The 18,321-nt window shown below is 49.1% G+C and overlaps 1 protein-coding gene across 1 annotated transcript in view; it reads right to left on the bottom strand.

Moving 5' to 3' along the window:
• ADAMTS9 (ADAM metallopeptidase with thrombospondin type 1 motif 9) overlaps positions 1-17,308 on the bottom strand; it is a 105,973-nt gene extending 88,665 nt beyond the window's left edge. The window contains exons 1-5 of the mRNA XM_090021152.1: positions 17,290-17,308; positions 14,065-14,263; positions 13,662-14,005; positions 12,968-13,347; positions 11,962-12,124 (exon numbers count right to left, since the gene is read on the bottom strand). Coding sequence (XP_089877278.1) covers positions 11,962-12,124; positions 12,968-13,347; positions 13,662-14,005; positions 14,065-14,263; positions 17,290-17,308 — 1,105 coding nt within the window. The remainder of the gene's footprint in view (positions 1-11,961; positions 12,125-12,967; positions 13,348-13,661; positions 14,006-14,064; positions 14,264-17,289) is intronic.
• Positions 17,309-18,321: the final 1,013 nt, after the last annotated feature.

Raw genomic sequence — 18,321 nt, 5'->3', positions numbered from 1 at the left:
TTTAAATATGTTCCTAACGATCAAGGACCAGCTGAATGTCTGGCTCATTCGCTATCCAACTGGGTATATTAAGCTTATCCCCTGTGTATGAACATACAGCATAATCTTTAAATGCTAAACGCTCACCGATACCAATCTCTCTGCATTCGCTCCCTGTTTTCTTAGTTGATGCAAAATACCGTCAGACAGTTTAGGTGCGGACTGTTAACTGATCTTTAAGTGAGACGTCTGGATAGCCCTCAGCAGTCATATATATAACTGGATTGCTCCATTTATGCTGCTCTTGCAACAAGCCTAATTCTGCTTCCAGCCTGGCACAACTTCAAAGCTGCTATGGCATTACCTGGATAGGCATCAAAGTGGAAACAGGCCAGTTATATACAGGCCAGTTATATAGATGCGTAACTTTGCAGAAAGAGGAAGGTGGGCAAGTCTCATAGGCCCAAAGGACATAAGAATGGAGGTGTCTAATCCCCAATGAAGAGGAACCGCACCATTACATAGGACAGTCTCCATATGGATAGGTGCAGATCTCTGGGGAAGTGCAAATTAGCTCAGCTGAGCTGAAAACAGTGATTTAAACCAGCCTTATCGACTATTCTTTTCATCACTCAAAAAAGCGAGAAACCCAAATGACCCTTTAAAGAGAAATCTCCAACCTAAAACGGAGCCATTAAAAAAAGAAATGAGTTCAAAACGGTCCAAGGGGCTGTGCTTGCCCCGAGTCCTCAACCTATTTTTTCTGCTTTCATAATCACATTTTCATGCTTCATAGCTTTTTTTTTTTTTTTTAAACCTGTCCTGTTCTGTGAAAAGAAAGGATTGTATCGCCAGAGTCGCTGATCCTGCAGACAGAAGTCACGTATGCCGCATGAACTCAGGGCATGCCAGATGTAGGACTCCTGCTCAGGCCAAAGATTGGGGCCCACAGGTTGAGTCCCACCTGCCCCACCAGCATCAGGGAAGCTGCGAACCAAATCATACCCAGCCAGAAAGTTGATAAGTGCACAAAGTTAAAAAAAGGATATTAATCGTTGCTGTTGCAATAGCAAAAGTGGACTATAAGTCGGGCGAGGGCGTGCTTTAAAAGGCAACGGATTCCCCAAGGTAGAAAGTGATTTCTACAGGACCAGTTGAAAGCTGCAGTCATATTTATATATTATGTATTCCAGTCTAGTTACTAAAAATCTAAAATCACAGTTTTAGCTGGGCAGCATCAGATTTAAAACCGCTCATGGACTTCGACAATAATGGGCCGTTATCTTCCCCCCATCTTTCTTGCATATAACTGCAATTCAACCAGAAACAGTACATTTTAATTTGTAAAAAATTAAACCCTAATAGCAATATACCGCTCTCAACCCATGCATAAAAATCCCATCAGCTTTAACGGGAGTTGTGTGCGCAGACTGAGACAGCTATATGGGCCTAATTTTGTTGATATCTAACTTGTCACCATTAAAATGACCACAGGATATAAATGTATAACTGCTGAATGGCTTTGCATCCTGCGACCTAATTAAGCTGAAATGAAAAACTCTCACATCATCCCAGAAGAGCATTATTGAATAATGACAGTTTACAACTGCAGCATGGACAGCAACGAAAAAAAATAGCTTATTTTGAGCTAAAGAGAAAAACAAAACAAGGCTGATATTTTTCTACCTGATTTTGCAGTTATCTACCATGCTGATGTATTAGGAGAAAACAGGAAGGAAAACATTTGCTCGGCAATGCCTCTGTTCTAACAAATGACCTGGAAAACACCTGCCTACACATGACAATAATTGGATGGGTTTAAATAACAACACATACCTCTTTTATTCTCAGAAGAACCCGACTCCCGATTACTAGATGAGTTTACAAGTGTCTACCATTTAAAGCAATGCAACGAATAGATTCATAATCCATCCACAAATGAAACCAAATCTTAGGGCAGATTCAGCCATCAATATTTGTTTTAAAAAAGTTGGAAAAAATAGCATAATATTTTTAGAGCACTGGTCCTTTAAACCTAGTCTGTTTTCATGACTGCTTTAACTTACCAAACACACACAACTTCCTGTGTCCTGGAAACTATCTGCAGATTTACTTTCCCTTGTAGCTGCTATTATACTGAAGTCGGTCCAACTCTGCAACCTCTCTCATACGTGAAGGTCCTCTGGGTCTGTTTCCACCAGCACCTCGAATCTTGCACGCTCATTTACACTAATATCAAATGAGCGTATAGCACTGCTGAGAGCATTTTACACCCACTCTGCCCTCATTTTGGCATCATGTAGATGGGAAGCCTGTCCAAATGCCTCTTGCACTAAAGTTGGCACAACTCTTCCCCCAGATTTAAACAGGTTTCAGATCAGGCCAAGAGGGGAGCAGGGCAAGAGAGCATCGGGCCCTGTACAATGACTGACTGCATTAGTAAGGGTGACAGGAGCAGACCCAGGGATTGCTTTTGAAGTAGTAACCATTGTTATGCTAAAATCAAAAATTAAAAGAGAGTGATCACTTATCCCTAACAGCTATAATCCTTTCCATTTCCACATTAACTTGTCCTTGGGAATAGAAAGCATTTTGCACAATTAAATAAGGCATGTGACAATGAAAGCAATTCCAGTTCAGCTTCGAGTTCATGAAAGCTGAACACCGCAGTAGGAGGGGGGGAAAAAAAAAAGCAGCTTCTTAGCTAACAGCATTAACATTCTCTCCCAGGTTAGAAAAAAGAAAGCATGGCACTTTTAAACTAACATATTATCACATGCCATTTGAATACATAACCTGGTGTTTTACCACTTCGGGTTTGCTCTTCAGTTGTTAGTCTACAAAGTTCATAAGGACTCCTCTGACCCAGGTATCCTGATGCTGAGAGCTATAGTTAGCAAGTTAATTATTGCACACCTTCATAAAGCTTAGCAAAATTTAACTCCAGTGCCTCAAGGCAGTTAAACACCCCGTGACCTGACACCCAGCGACTGAAGCTGGTCAGGAGAGTGACAGGAGGACAGGACATGCACCCTTCCAAAATGTCTTTGCATATCAGCTTCTTTACAACCAACATCTGTCCTTACTCGCCTGAAGTCACCAGGATGACCTGTGTGAAGAAGAGATCTGGAGCTCTCTGGAGGAAGAGCAGTTGCTATTGCTAACTGCATCCGCTCTCACTAATCAGACACGACGACGAAGAACTTTTTTCCAACTATTCAGTTGGTCTAATAAAAGAGAATCACCTCTACCCAAAGAAGCTTGCATCTTACATTTGGAAACTTGTCTAACTTTATCTTTGCTGTGCAGCTGGTCCAATAAAAGGTATCACCCTAAGAAATCCATGCTTACAGCCAACAGTGGCAAACAAGCTCTTTGTACAGAAGCGATACCTTTCATTAGGCCAACTAAAGAGTTGCAAAAAAGTTTTTCTTTTTTTGGGTTAACAGCGGCATTTATACAAGGAGAGGGAAAAAAAAAAACAAAAAACCAGACCTGAAGAGCATGTTGAAAAGCAATGCAGCTGGGTCAGAAATAGCATGGCCACTTTTTTTTTTTATTAAATATAGATATATAAAAGATATACCTATATCTACCTATACTTATAGATATATTGATCTATACCTATATCCACAGATCTATCGATATATAGCTATATCGATCTATATCTATACACAGATTTATACATATAAATATCTATCTCTGTACAGGTACTTTGCCTGCTTTTAGAAACAGCTGAAGGATTTCAAGAGCCTTTTTTGCTAACATTCGTGGGAGAAGATGGAGTGGGAGCAAAAGTGCTCTGTGCCTAAAGGACAGGTACAGCACGGACAGCAGTAACACAAGCCTTCAAATACTGCTCGTGTGCCTCAGCCCTGACCTCTGGGGGCACCTCTGGAGTGAAAGAAATAGTCCTGTTTCCATGCCAATGGAGTCCTTGGTTGCTTTGAGGCTGCTAACAAGGGGGCCGATTTCTGTTTGTGGCTTCTGCAATGCGCATACCGGAGTGAAGGGTGCGACCCAGCCTTCCATGTCACAAAAGCAGCCCCTGCCCTTTAAGAAGGCTTAAAAAGGTAGCCAAGCCCATAACCTCTGGCTGAGACGTGGCCAGTCCTCCCCACCGCAGCCTGCTCCATCCAGCTTCCAAAAAGCGGGCACGCGTTGAGCTGTCACTCACTTGCAAAGCTTCACCGTGCGCTTGCGGGACCTCTCCCAGCCCACAGGAAAACCAGCAGTAGTTCCTGCCTTCCAGCCCAGAAAACCACATTGGTTGCACCCATTTAAACCAAGTCCGACAGAAGCATCCAACGCTGACTGCATCCCATTGAAACCAAGTCCGACCCCACTTCTTTTGGGCATCGGCTGCACTGTCACAGGGTACCTGGCAAGCTCTGCTCTGCTCCTTTTAAAGGCGCTCCGGTCAATCTTCCCGTCAATTATACTACGGCATAAATCCAGCATCATGCTCTTGTAACCCAGCGGAGTTACCCACAGAGTTACTCTGTCGTGCCAGGGAGCAGGATTTGGATGCCTGTCATCATGCAGCTCGACTGACAGCTGGGGGTGAAGCCCTCAGAAGAGCGGGGCTGTAATGTTTTCTGACAGTCGGTCCAAAATGCAGGATTCATGTCATCTCCACAGGACGGTTCGTACCGGGATGCTGCACCCACAGAACTGCATGCTGCTAGGGTTGGATTTGGGCAAAGGGTATCCACCTGACTGAGGAAGCAAGGATCAAACCTAACAAAAGATCAAAACCAAACAAGAGTCCCCGGGGAAGCAAAATCTCCTCTGCACTTGGACATACAGAAGAAAAGTGGTAACTTGGATTAGACCTTGTCTACCAACCCCAGAGCAGCTCAACTACAAACCACTCGAACCTTGCAGGGCAACTCCAGCTAGTCTCGGCCAGCACGAGCTGGCTAAACGTAAATAAATCATTTTTAACCTGGCTGCATGGACTGAATGTAATAAGACCTGCCTTTCACAGACCCTGCCTCTGGAGTTGTGCGGGGGATAGAAATGCGGTCCTGTGAAAGATCCTGACTTGGGCCTTTGTTTCAATCATGAAAGAAAATGCAGGACAGCTACTTTTTAGGTCAAATGAAATGCTTCGTTCTGCCCAAAATGAAATGGTTCATGTTTATGGAGTGGTTTGTGCAAAGGAAGTTAAGTCTCCATGCAGCTCTCCTGACCAGCTTCAGTTGCAGGGTGGCAGGTGTACGAGGTGGTATTTTTATTGTCTTATAGGCTTCATGTTTTTTGGGGGGTTTTTTGCATTCACAAGAGCTAAAAATGTACCAAAAGAAAGCAAGCGGAGAGCCCCAAAGAGTCATATGACTCCAGGAGCTGGAGCTTTAAGAAACGCTGAGATTTGCAGTCCAACCACACATTGGAAACATGGAGGAAGAGCTCAGGATGATTCCTGAAAGGTGAGGATGCGAGCAGACAGATGGCCAGAAAGGGCAGAAGGCTGCTTGTGTATAACTGATCCCTGCGGGCCAGGTACGGACACTGCACATAAACCCAAGTGATCACACATCCATCTAAACCTGTAACCACACAGAAGTTCGGTGTGCACAGACCAGCCTAAAAATGGCAGAAAACCCTATCTAAGTTAGACCTGGTGTGATGTGCACTTAATCTACTCAGTTTAGGTTAGAAAACCAAACTTCTGCACCAGATCGAGAAGAGCGCCCCTGAGCACTGGAGGCAGGGATGGGGGTGGGTGGGCAGGGATGCAGAGCCTGTGACACTATCTTGCCACATATAATTTTGTTATCTCTGTGATTACATGGCTCCTCTCCCTGATGCATCTTTTCAATTGATCCAGCATCTGTCCACAGCGCTCAGGCGACTCCCCACATGGAGCACACACTTCCTCCAAAAAAGCCTTCATCTCCCAATGCTTTAACTCAAATTTCCAGTGATACAATCTGCAACGGATGGGCCAAGCCCTACCAAACAGGCAGTGCGGGATCTGCCAGATCAGACCCTTGCCCACTGCCCTGGTGCAGGGAATGGCAGGCTTTACAGCAGGGCAGACATGCCTGGGTACTGCAAAGCCAACAGGAATGCCATACCAGCAAACTCCCTCCCCTCCTCCAGTTGCCCCACTGATGGTCTCAAAGGCGGCAGATCGTAGTGGGAGTGAGGAAAACAGCATTAGCATTAGCAAAGCCGTTGCAAACCTGGGGTCATAGTACAACAGGCCCCCTCCCTCCAGCTGCAGGGACTCTCCAGCACCGTATTCAACAGGACAGGCTATTTAAGTTACTCTGAAGGCATAACCCATTACACGTTCCCCATTAATGCATCCAAGAATCAGTGACATATTGCGGACTCCATCCACACCACGAGTGGCAGCTGCCTGGTGAGACTCTGCTCGGTCTTTGCATCCCTGATGAATCATCCAAAGCATTCCACGCTCATCATGAAGGCAAAGGACCAAACTGACCACACCTAACCCGAGGTGTTAAATAGGAGTGAGGTTATTTCTAAGGACAATGGGTTGAAACAGCAGCTATGATTCAAGGGATGCTGACAGAGCTTCCCCAACCCAGACAGCCTGGGAGTCGGTCACATTTACACAGCCGCTTCATCGACACAACTTTACTCAGCCAGCTGCACACCTGCAGACTGCAAGCATTTGTTTGGCTGGAAGTGTGGCAGCCGCAGAGATAATCGTGGCATCCTGAACGAGCACAGGGAGAATGGGTTGTAATGAATACGACTGAGCAAATAACCCAAAGCTAATAGTTCCAGCTTGGCGTTTCACGTTTCCCCCCCGCCCCCCGTTGGCAAAATGGCCATGAGTCAATGGGGAAGCTCAAGAGCCTTAATCTCTTTGCGACCGGTACTTATTGATGTGGTTGCACACGTCAGGGAGAGACACTGCTCTCTGCGGAGGGCAAGTAGAGAGCCACGTATGGACTTACGGCGACAAAACCAGTTCCAAACTGGAGAGCCCGCAGGGGCTGGGCAGGTGCTAGAGCATCCCAATCCGGAGAGTTGCTCTTGGCAGGAATTTCTGCTAGCGACACTCAAAAACAGTCGTGAATCGTGCGGCTTTTCCTCTGCCTCTCAATCGGTGCCTGCAGAAGGCCCTGGTGCCTGGTCTCCCCAAACTCAGCACCGGCTTTGCCCCGAGCTAAATCAAGGACATTTCTAATCTCCTCCCACTACGATGTGAATAGCTGGAAGTCCTTTTTCCGGCCTTTTTTTGGCTCTTCTCCAAGAAGGGAGGGGGGCTCCAATCACCTTCTTGCAACTGAGGCATCAATGAGATGAGAACTGCTGCCTCAATGGCAAGCTCTGGCCAAGGCATTTGGGTATCTGCAGTTTAGGCAAGGCGACTTTTTGCAGGAGCGGTCATAAAATACGTTGGCTCTGACAAATCTCATTAAAAGAGCCGAGGCCTCAATCTGATCAGCTAAACCCCTGAAATCCACCACAGCCCCTAGCCCACAGCCTGGCCTATGGGTTAAGCAGCAAAGAGAGGGCCAGACACCACAGCGCTTACTGCACATGGTCCTTTTCTCTACATGCAAGAAACAACTTCTTATCGCCACACCACAGCCCTTGACTTTGACGCTGAACAAAAGCTACAGGAAGGCGGAGGTGTAACAAGGGACGGGGAGCTGCAGGGCTAGGGAGACCAGCCTTCCCACACAGGAGGTGAAGCTGGAAAGAACGCAGCTAAAATAAAAGGAGAGAGACATAAAAAGCTAGGTCAGACCAGCGAATGCAAAGGACACAAAGATCCAATTCACAACCTGGCCCCTGAACGGGTTTCAAAGCAAAAAGCTGCAACGAATCTGCAAAGCTTGGAGTAAAAACAGACAGAAGGAGATAGAGGGAATAAAACCAGTCCTCAAAACAGGATTCAGACAGAGACAGAGAGATCAATATAAGTCGTACAAAAGGACTGGAGGGGAATAGGAACACAAGGCTGGCAAGGACTTTGTGGGCCATCAAGTCAAGTGCCCTGCACTTGCGAGCAACCATTTATTGCTACGGATCAAAAAGAGATTAACCATAACTGACCCCAGCCCTCCCGAGACATAGAAAAAAGAGAAGGAGGGAGAGAAAGGGGCAGCATCAAAAACTAGGACAAGGCAAAAGGGGGAAAAAAAAAAAAAAATTAATGAAAGAGAAAAGTTAACCTTCCAGCACAGAGGGGGACTTTTCTTTTTTAATTCCCACCCCCCCATGCGCACACACCCCTTCTAAAGACAATAAATCAAGCGAAAAGCTTCAACAGAGAAGACGCGCCAGAAAAGGAAAGCCACGGACATACACACACGAGGAGTCTGTTTGCAACATACGAGCATGCAGGTACACAAGGAAAAAACTACCACGCTCAATTCATCCAGGAGTCATCTGGGAGGGGACGAGAGAGGACATGAAGCAGTTCGTTTAGCTGGCAACTAGAGGAGGCTTCCTGTGTGTGAGCTAATATCTGCATCTGGAGCCTGGGCAGGACTGGATGTCTCTCTACAGGAAACCCCCAGGAGCAGCCTAGCCTGGATGCAGGAAGCCCAGCATGGAGTTTAAAGCAGGGAGTTATAAGGGTGCCTTTTAAACATGAAACTCCTCCACCATCAAATCACCAGGTATTTGTAGCTTGCACGGGGAGGTTTCCACAGGCATGGCCATAAATCCTGCTGGCACGAAGCGGTGAGTAGCAAGGCTGCCACGAGGAAGTCTCTAAAGTCAGACCTGCTGAAGATGGCTCAGCCACAGCCTGGTCGGGCACCCCCTTCTCGAGGCACATGCACTTGCTTCTGGGCATTGCACTGCCCAGTGCAGATCAGCTAAGGAACTGGCTCATTGTGATGCAGAACATGTCATTTTAGGATGTTTTATGGTGCTTTTCAATAGGATAGCTTAAAAATCTCATTGCAAGAAAACAGAATGATTCTCCCCATTTTACAGATGAGGAAACCAAGGCAGAGAGAGGTAAAGCCCCTTTCCTAAAGTCACTCACCAGATCAATGGCAGAATGAACCCCAGATCTCCTGAGGCTCAGTCCAGCACTCCAACTACTAGGGGTTTATTGTGGCAAGAGGAAGATACGCACAGAAAGGAGGACTATGTTGCAGGGTGACAGGGACAGAACCAGGAGCTGCTGCATCACTGCATTGTAGGAGCGCAACTACAAATCCCTGCCAACTTTAACAGCAAAGCTTGGGCTACAGCTTCTTGTAAGGCCTTGTTAGCTCTGGCAATGGGGGAAAATAAAAAAAAAAGGTGGTAGCACTTTGTCAGGGGAGCCCCATGTTGTATTACAAGAGACTTCCTTACATGCATGGCACAACTTGCCTTCTAAAGCCACTAACTTTCACAAGACCGACTGGCATTTTGCAAAGTACCTGACAAGCTATTATCCAAATTCTACTGCATCTCAAAGCATTAGATACAGCTATTAGAAACTGCTAATTAAAAAACTCAGCAGCTTGAAAAACAAACCCTCCTGTTCACCAGCTGACCTAGTCATGTGAAAACTAATTGTGATGATAAATGGTTTATGGGGGTTGTTAGAAGCAAAAGACCCTACCTCACCAGTTGCAAAACCAGGGAGAATTTCTTCCTTTACACCGTGGGATGACAACAGCTACTGCACGACTCTAAGACCACATTATGCTGTTTACAAATCTCCAAGTAAGAGGTAGCCTTAATAAAATGACCTCTGCAATGGAGTCCATTCACCCATTTCAAGTTCATTGCAGGACTGAGGCCTAAGTCTTTTCTAGGGTTGTATTTCCTCCCCTAGCGAGTCTTAGTTCTGGCCACTAACTTGCAGTTCAAATAGACTTTATCCTATTTTTGTACCAGGGTTGTAACGCAATCCGCAAATCCCAGGTCCAATACAGCGAAGACCATCAACTCTACCAAGATTGTCAAAGCAGCCTGCGCAAAGGCAATTCCCAAAGAGAAAATGAAAAGTGTCGTTAAACTTCTACTGTTTGCCCTAAAACCAACAGGGCTAAGGGCAAGAAATCAGCAGGGAAGATTGTGTTTGGAGACGTAACTAGTCCTATGTATATTTACTCTTAAGTGGCTGTGTCCAGAGTCAACAACGTGGCATCTGTCACCAACACAAGCTTGACCTAGGACATGCTGGGGAACAGACTGAATGGGGCAGAGAGAACCAAGTTTCTCTGGGCTTCTCTGAACAGAATCATTTGGGAAAGTTTTTTTTTAAAATTGTGGGGTCTTCTTTTCCCCCATGCATGGAGCAAAGGAGAAGAGAAGAGAAAAGAAGCAGCATAAAAAGGGACAGCGAGAGATACTGATAACTAGGCAGAGCAGAACAGTGGGGGAGAAGCCAGCCCTTGCAAAAGCTGGTAGCTTGAACCCTCCTCCAAAATCATCAGGCACATAAGGGAGTCCAGTTCGATGGACCCGGTGTGGCGCACATACGGAGTGACCCCAAATTGTTTTCAGAGCCCTTCCAACTACCTTCAATTCAATGGGATCCTTGACCTGTTGCTCCATTCTTCCAAGGGTTACTGATGAATTGTGCCAGTTTCCGTGTTTCTTTCCAACTGTTCTGAGTCTCCTGCATCTGATCTCAAAGAAGGGAGCAGAAACAGCTGGAAGAGAGAAACCAGAGTGGCATAGTCCAGCAGCAACCCTTGGAAGAACAAACAATAGAAGTCTTGTGAGATGTACCATTAGCCCCTTGCGTGTGTGCAGGCGTGCGTGTGCGTGCGCATTCGCACATGCAACGCGGCCATCATCGTTACGTTTACTTCATCTCTACTTCGGACAATTCCTTGAATTAGTGTTTCATACTATGAGCTTAGAAAAAGCTCACTGCTTATATTCCCCAACCTAAAAACATTGCTGGGGTAAAACAGTCATGAATTTTGTACAAGCCTGCCTTATCAAACAGTACCTTTCCTCTACGAGTCTCCTTGCAGACTAAAGGTATCGCTCATTCAGAGCAAGAAGAGCAGTTTTATGCTGCAATGGATCATGCATGAAGCACCTGTGGATGGATTTCGTAAGCCAGTGGATGTGGGCCAAAGACAGGGAGGAAACAGGAGACCCAAGAAGTAAGTTACATCAGAGAGGGGGTTAGGTATCCTTTGCCAAGGAAGAGGATTAATTGTGAGACTCAGGAAGTCAACTAAGCACACGCAGCAGGAGGCTGCTGCAGATAATAGGGACAGGGAGAGAAAAGCTGTTGCTCACGGAGACGCGAGAAGGAAAGAGAAAAAGGCTCCTGCTCTTTCAGAGGTGCATGGAATAGGCTGGAGAACAAGAGAGGAGGTCAGATAGGGGGTGGATGCTGGTTAAGGAGAAAGAAAGCCCTCAGGAGCTCTTTCAGGTTAATAGTGTGCTTTTTGTACAGGACCCCGCAGTAGGTGGGCAACAATGGAAGAATCTGTGGGGAAGGGGGTGATATGCTCTCATTTCTGGTGCAAAGAAAGAAACAAGTCATTGCAATTTAGGATCAAATCCAGGTCGGGAGCGATGCAGCCTAGAGAGACCACGAAGGAAGGAGTTATAGCAGGCCAGATGACAGCGGGTGAAGGCTCCTTCGTTCCAGCTAAGGAGCACCAGAAATAGCATCTTTGGGGAGTTTTGGTTAGGAAGGGGGTAGAAGACAAGTTTACAGATATGTTTAACACTGAGGAGGTCAAAGATGACTGCTTCATAGTAGGGGCGAATACAATTAAGGATGGAGGTAGAAACGTTAAGCTTGGCCTGAGAGCCACCTCTGTACCTGTTAACATTAGGTATCTAAGACAAAAACACGTTTCACCTGAGCAGTGGTCTTATATAAAACTCTTTCAAACAAGCAGCAGAGAAACTCCAGTCCGAGAAACACCCCTGCCTGTTAGACCTACGCCATCCCAACCCACCCAAAACACCCAAAGACTTCTTGCTGCAAATCACGTGCGTTTCAGAAACACAGCAGTACATCAAGATCAGTACATCATCTGCAGGGGGAAGAGTAAAAATGAATACCTGGAGTATCGCAAGCGCGCTTCTCCCCTGACGAGCCTGTCTGTGGTGCCCGGTGCCTGTAGACCACATGTGGCTTATTGTGCTCTTCTTCATACTCTTGCTCATCGAGTGACAGCAGAGGCTCTACAAAGTAGTCCCCGTCATGAGACCTGAATGTGCCTAGCTGAAAACAAGCAGAGATGGGCAGTCAGCCTCTAACGCACAGGACTAAGAGTACACAATGTAACTCGGGTGTTAGCATTTAAACGTGCCATCCTAACCACGTTCAGTTTTACAGCGACCCCCACAAATGCTTGCAAGATGCTTGCTACGCTGCGTGCGAGCTCAACAGCAGAACTACTCACGAAGTAAGCTACTGCTCCCCACAGCTAAGGCTGGCACAGTTGAAGACAAACTTTAGACCCAGTTTTTCCCTTCGGGTGTTTTTTTGTTTGCTGGCACATCCGGGGGCAGGCTCTACCGTGCTCTTTTCTCTCCCTTTCTCGTGGGCAGGCTATGCCCAGGGTCACTATGAGCTGAGCCGAATATCCAGCGCTTCAGCCAGGGGAAAGAACTGCTGCCTATAAGAAGCTACTGAAGTTTCTAATGGGAGACCACGGAGGAGGAAGAAAGCGATTCCCAGGCAAAAGTGTCCCCTAGCTGCTGTTGGGTGAAAAGCAGCGGTGCAGGACGGGGAGCCCGCTCTCGGCGTGGAGCACAGCCTGGACTGCCCCTCCACGCACCCTGCGCCAGCCGGGAGCGCTTTGCCTCCGCCTGACCGAGGGGCCGTCCCAACCGTCCGCTGTTGCGAGCGACTAGGGAGGTCCCCGGCGGGGCCCGGAGAGCCTTGGCACGGCCGCCCTGGCTGGCACACCTCCCCTCTCCTGCTGCACGCCAGGGCCAGGCTTGCACAGCCCCATCCCCTGCAAGGGGCTGCGACCACGGGCAGGGGATGGGGCAAAGCAGTCCCTGCTTAGCTCGGCGGGCGCGGGAGCTGCACGCCTGGTGTGGCGAGGGGGGCACTCACCATCCCTGAGCAGAGGCTGATGACGGCGACGTGCTGCGGGCGGGTGTTGACGTGCCCCCGGTAGAAGCAGTGCCGCACGTCCCCATCCCCGTCGGCCAGCGGCCACGTGCGGTTGGAGGCGGGCCGCCCCACGAGGCTGAGGGTGAAGCGGGGCGCGATGAAGCCCGCCTGGGCCGTCAGGTTGAGCACGAAGCGCTGCCCGAAGGCGTCCAGGCTGTAGTGGGCTCCGCGGGGCCCGGGCACCGCGTCCGGACCGGGACCGCCCGGCAAGCTGCGTCTCCTCCGCTGGAAGTGGGCACCGGCGGGGAAGGGCTGGCCCCGCTCGTCCAGCCGCGTGGGGGTCACGATCTCGTAGTCGCTCAGCTGTGCCAGGCGCCGGGCTGCGCGGGGGACGCGACATGCCTGGAGCCATGCCTGCCAGGACCCCCGTTTCACCCTCGCTGCCGAAGTCACGCTCTCTGCCGAGCCCCCCAGGCCCCGCCACACTCGTGCCGAGGGCACAGGCCCCCCAGGCCCCGCCACACTCGTGCCGAGTCGCAAGCCCCCCGGACCACGCTCGTGCCAGGATCACCCCCTTCGCTAAGGCCCCCTCACACCCCGGCACGGATCACGCCAAGCCTCCCCGACGCCTGACAGGGCTCGCCCCCGCCCCCCGCCGCAGCGCGGCCGAGCGCGGGCGCTCACTGCCCCCTACCTTGGCGGGGCTGCGGCGGGGGCTGGGGCTGGGGCTGGGGCCGCGGCCGGGGCCGGGCCGGGCAGAGCGCGGCGAGCGCCAGCGCCCAGAGCAGGGGCTGCATGGCGCGGCGCGGCGCGGCGCCCCCGCCCCGTGGCGCCGGCTCTAGGCGGGCGGGCGGCGGGCGGGCTGCGGGGCGGCCCGGGGCGCGGGCTGCGGGGCGCGGGGCAGCGGCATGCTGCGGGGAGCCGCTTCGCCTCCACCCCGAGCTGCCCCGCCGCCCCCGGCTGAGCGGCTTGTGCGGCGCCGGCGAGCGCTGGAGCGGGCACGGCACCGCGGAGGAGGAGCGGGGCGGGATCCGCCGCCTCAAATAGCCGCAGAGCCCGCCCCCGAGCGGGGGGGGGGGGGGGCGGCCCGGCGGCGCCTCCGCAGCCCCTCGGCCCGGGCAGCGCCCGCCACGGGGGCGGCCCCTCGGCACGCGCCGGCCAGCACCGGCTCCGCCGCTTCCTCGGGCCGGAGCCGGCAAAGCCCCGGCCTCCGACTACTGAGGCGGTTCGTAGCGCGCACAGCGCCGCCGTCCAGGTGTTTAGTCGGTTCACAGCTGGCAAAGCACCGCCGGCCAACTATTGAGATGGTTCAGAGCTCGCAAAGCGCCACCGTCCAAGTGTTTAGTTGGTTCAGAGCTTGCAAACCACCATCCTCCAAGTGTTTAGTTGGTTCAGAGCTTGCAAAGCACTGTCGTCCAACTATTGAGATGGTTCATAGCGTGCAAAGCGCTGCCATCCAAGTGTTTAGTTGGTTCAGAGCTCACAAAGCACCATCATCCAACTATTGAGATGGTTCATAGGTGGCAAAGCGCTGCCGTCCAAGTGTTTAGTTGGTTCAGAGCTTGTAAAGCACCGTCATCCAACTATTGAGATGGTCCATAGCTGGCAAAGCGCCGCCGTCCAAGTGTTTAGTTGGTTCAGAGCTGGCAAAACACCATCATCCAACTATTTAAATGGTTCATAGCTGGCAAACCACCGGCCTCCAAGTGTTTAGATGGTACATAGCTTGCAAAGCACTGTTGTCCAATTATTGAGATGGTTCATAGGTGCAAAGCACCGCCGTCCAAGTGTTTAGGTGGTTCATAGCTGGCAAACCACCATCCTCCAAGTGTTTAGTTGGTTCAGAGCTGGCAAAGCACCGTCATCCAACTATTGAGATGGTTCATAGCTGGCAAAGCACCGTCCTCCAAGTGTTTAGTTGGTTCAGAGCTGGCAAAGCACCGTCATCCAACTATTGAGATGGTTCATAGCTGGCAAAGCACCGTCCTCCAAGTGTTTAGTTGGTTCAGAGCTGGCAAAGCACCGTCGTCCAACTATTTAAATGGTTCAGAGCTTGCAAACCACCATCCTCCAAGTGTTTAGATGGTACACAGCTTGCAAAGCACTGTCATCCAACTACTGAGATGGTTCATAGCGTGCAAAGCACCGTCATCCAGCTATCGAGATGGTACAGTAAAAGCTCTGTTAACCGGCATCCATGGAGAATGGGGGGTGCTGGTTAATCAAATATGCAGTTATCTGAGTTATACTTCCACGTTCTTTTCCAAGAAAGGAACTAAGCCTTCATTTTAACTGTGATCTAATAACTTTTAATATAACATTTTAATATAACATTATTTTAACTTTTAATGTAACATTTTAACTATGATATAACAACTTTTAATATTGTAACTATTTTAACTTTAAATATTTGAACTATGATATACAGAATAATAAAGTACACTGCACTATTACTGCCCCTCAGCTGCTTCTGAAGGCACCTTGGGACCAGAGATTGCCTCAGACCCTGGCTCTGCTTCAGAGTGTGGCTCTTCTTGAGGATCATCAGCATCAACACTAATATCTGATCCCTGACACAAGCTGCAGACGCTCTTTGAAGCAACCTGCGGATGTTTGCCTGCCTGCGAGTCAGTTGCCTTTTTTTCAGGAAACTGTTGTGAACAACACGAAGTTGCATCACTTCCTGCGCACAATACGAAGACTGCTGCTCAGCAAATGTCAAGCATGTTTGCAGACGTTGTGCAGCAGTAGCCCAAGCCGCTTCAGTGTCTTCACCGTGGTCGTCTTCGTCTTCTGAGTCTTGTTCAGGTGCAGTAGACCTGTCAGGATGCGCAACCTTTTCTACGGTTTCAGCATCAGCACGGGTTTGTGCAACATCAAAGTCTTGCTCAATGTTCACCCACTCTTCAAGTCCAGTATCTCTGAGTTCAGGGAGTGGGTCAGCGGGGTCAGCATTTTGAAGGACATCAAGAATCTCTTTTAATGATTATTTTTTCTGTCTCACACTGAAACCTGAAAAGTCGTCTTCGTCTGAAGATCCCCCTTGCAAACATCACTGCTGCCCACAATTTTCTCCAAGCCTTCCTTCAGGTTGTACTCTTCACAGCATGCCCGGCACGTGCCACGTTGAAAATTGCTTCCTTAATGGTGTACCGCGACTGAAATTCACGGAGACTGCCTTCAGAGTTGAGAAGCTTCCTCATAAAATCCCTTCTGTAGATGGATTTCAGGTTTTCGATAATTCCCTGATCCATAGGCTGTACGAGTGAGGTAACGTTTGAGGGCAGGAAGATGGTAAAAATATTTCCAGACACTAACTCTGCTTCAGGAGGGTGAGCTCGACAGCTATCTAAAATCAGGATAACTTTTATGTCTTCTGGCTTTCCAAGTTTCTTCAGGTACGCTTTCACTGCTGGTACAAAGACATGGTGAAACCAATGCAAAAATATTTCCTTGTTCATCCGTGCATGACGTTGTGCTTTGCACTCAACAGGTAGATGAACGACACCCTTGAGTGCTCTTGGTCGCCCAAATTTTCCCACCAGAAGTCGCATAGAGGAGGAGCATCACCTCTCTGGACTGGCTTGAGATGCTCCTGTGGATGCATGACAAGGTACGGCTGGCCTTGCTGGTTGCGGTCTGGCATTGGCCTTGCATTTGTGACCACCCCCCCGCCAAGTTCTTGCCTGGTGACAGAGAGTCAATAATAAGCCTCTCCTTTCTTGGCCTATTTGGGGTCAAGAAGGTACTTGCATTCTGGTCAGGTTGGCACAGATCTCTAGAGGTCCTATCCAGCCCAACTTCTCTATTTTTTACCATATTAACCCTTAACATGCCCCCCCCAACAAAGGATCTCTTTTCTAACTGGCAGTCTCTACTATGGAAGCCCCTCCATGCCCATCCTTCCTGCCCTTCTCCGCACCCTCTCTTGCTTTTCGATATCCTTTTGGAGACGTGGAGGCCAGAAGTGGGCACGGTATTCAAGGCGTGGATGAACCATGCATTTGTAAAGGGGCACGACAATACTTTCTACCTCGTTTCCAATTCCCTTCTTAATCATCCCCAACTTTTTGTTGGCCTTTTTGATGGGTGAGGAGCACCGAGCTCATGTGTTTAGTGCACTGTCCAGCGACTCCCAGATCTCTTTCCTGCGTGGTAACAGCTGATGTAGAGCCCATCATGGTATAGGAAGAGTTTGGGTTATTTTTGCCCACTTGTGTCTGTAAATGTGTCTTCCCTCCTGCTCCGAACTGTAACTCCCGACAGATGCCATTTCTGATGAGCCTTTTTGCTCAAATGAATGTTTCCGTGAACTTCTGTACCTGGCCGGGAAGAAACCATGATCGTGAAGGTGGCCGATACCCTGACTAGGGATCAAATTGTCATGTTGACAGCATGTTGAAGTTTGTTGGATTCATTATTGAACTGACTTTGGATTTAATTGGCAACTTAACTGCATGTCAAAGTTCACAGAATCACAGAAAACGAGGGCTGAAGGGACCTTGGGGGGTCACATCTAGTCCAAGCCCCTGCTCCAAGCAGGACCAGCCCCTGCTAAATGATCCCAGCTACGGCTTTATCTAGCCAGGTCTTAAAAAACCTTTTTGGAAAAGATTTCTGGATTTGGTATTGAATTGGCTTTGGACTTAATTGTCAAGCAAGTCTGGACTGTTAATAAATCTAAAAAAAAATTTGGTGCTTCTGAGCTGAAACTAAGGAGCCTTCATCTTTGGTCACGGCCTGCGCAGGGAGATCTGGGGGCTCTTGAGTTTTCCCACTTGTAACTACTGGGGTTCCTGAAAATCTTTGCAGCCCACAGAGATGGGAGCAACTGGGGCTTTCCTGGATTGACAGTGACGCTGGGGGGAAGGAGACCCTCTAAAATGCATTAGGAGCAGAGTGGAAAGCCTCTCTCCTTTAATGGGGTTTGTCCCCACCTCCCTCTTTCAAAGAGAGAGACAACCCTAAGCTCTTCCTCTGTAAACCAACTTACCTGCTTTACAGCTGCCTGTTAAAAGGTGTTAAAAGGCCAAGGATTTCAAAGCATCCACCTTGCTTCTCGTGCAGGTTGTTTTCTGGTGCACTTCCCACATCCCAGCCCGATTTTGCTTTTAGCCCCTTTTGCTTCCAGCAATTCAGAGGCTGCAAAAAAATGCAAAAAGACATTTCTCGTTGGTCGTAAGTTGTATATAGCACTTAAAGGCAGGGGTTGGACTGGGTATTAAATGTAAGCTGGCGCTGTTTTATTTCCCCCCCCATGGTTTTAAGGAGAAGGATGCCAGGCAGGAGGCTTGTCGGGATCCGAAGAGGGAACTGCTGATGCTTAGAGCAACTTCAGTTTTGCAGGAAACAGC

The sequence above is a fragment of the Crocodylus siamensis genome, chromosome 11 (assembly GCF_052110815.1).
Source record: "Crocodylus siamensis isolate JL-2025a chromosome 11, ASM5211081v1, whole genome shotgun sequence".
Taxonomy (NCBI): Eukaryota; Metazoa; Chordata; order Crocodylia; family Crocodylidae; genus Crocodylus; species Crocodylus siamensis.
This window is presented reverse-complemented; position numbering and strand designations above follow the sequence as displayed.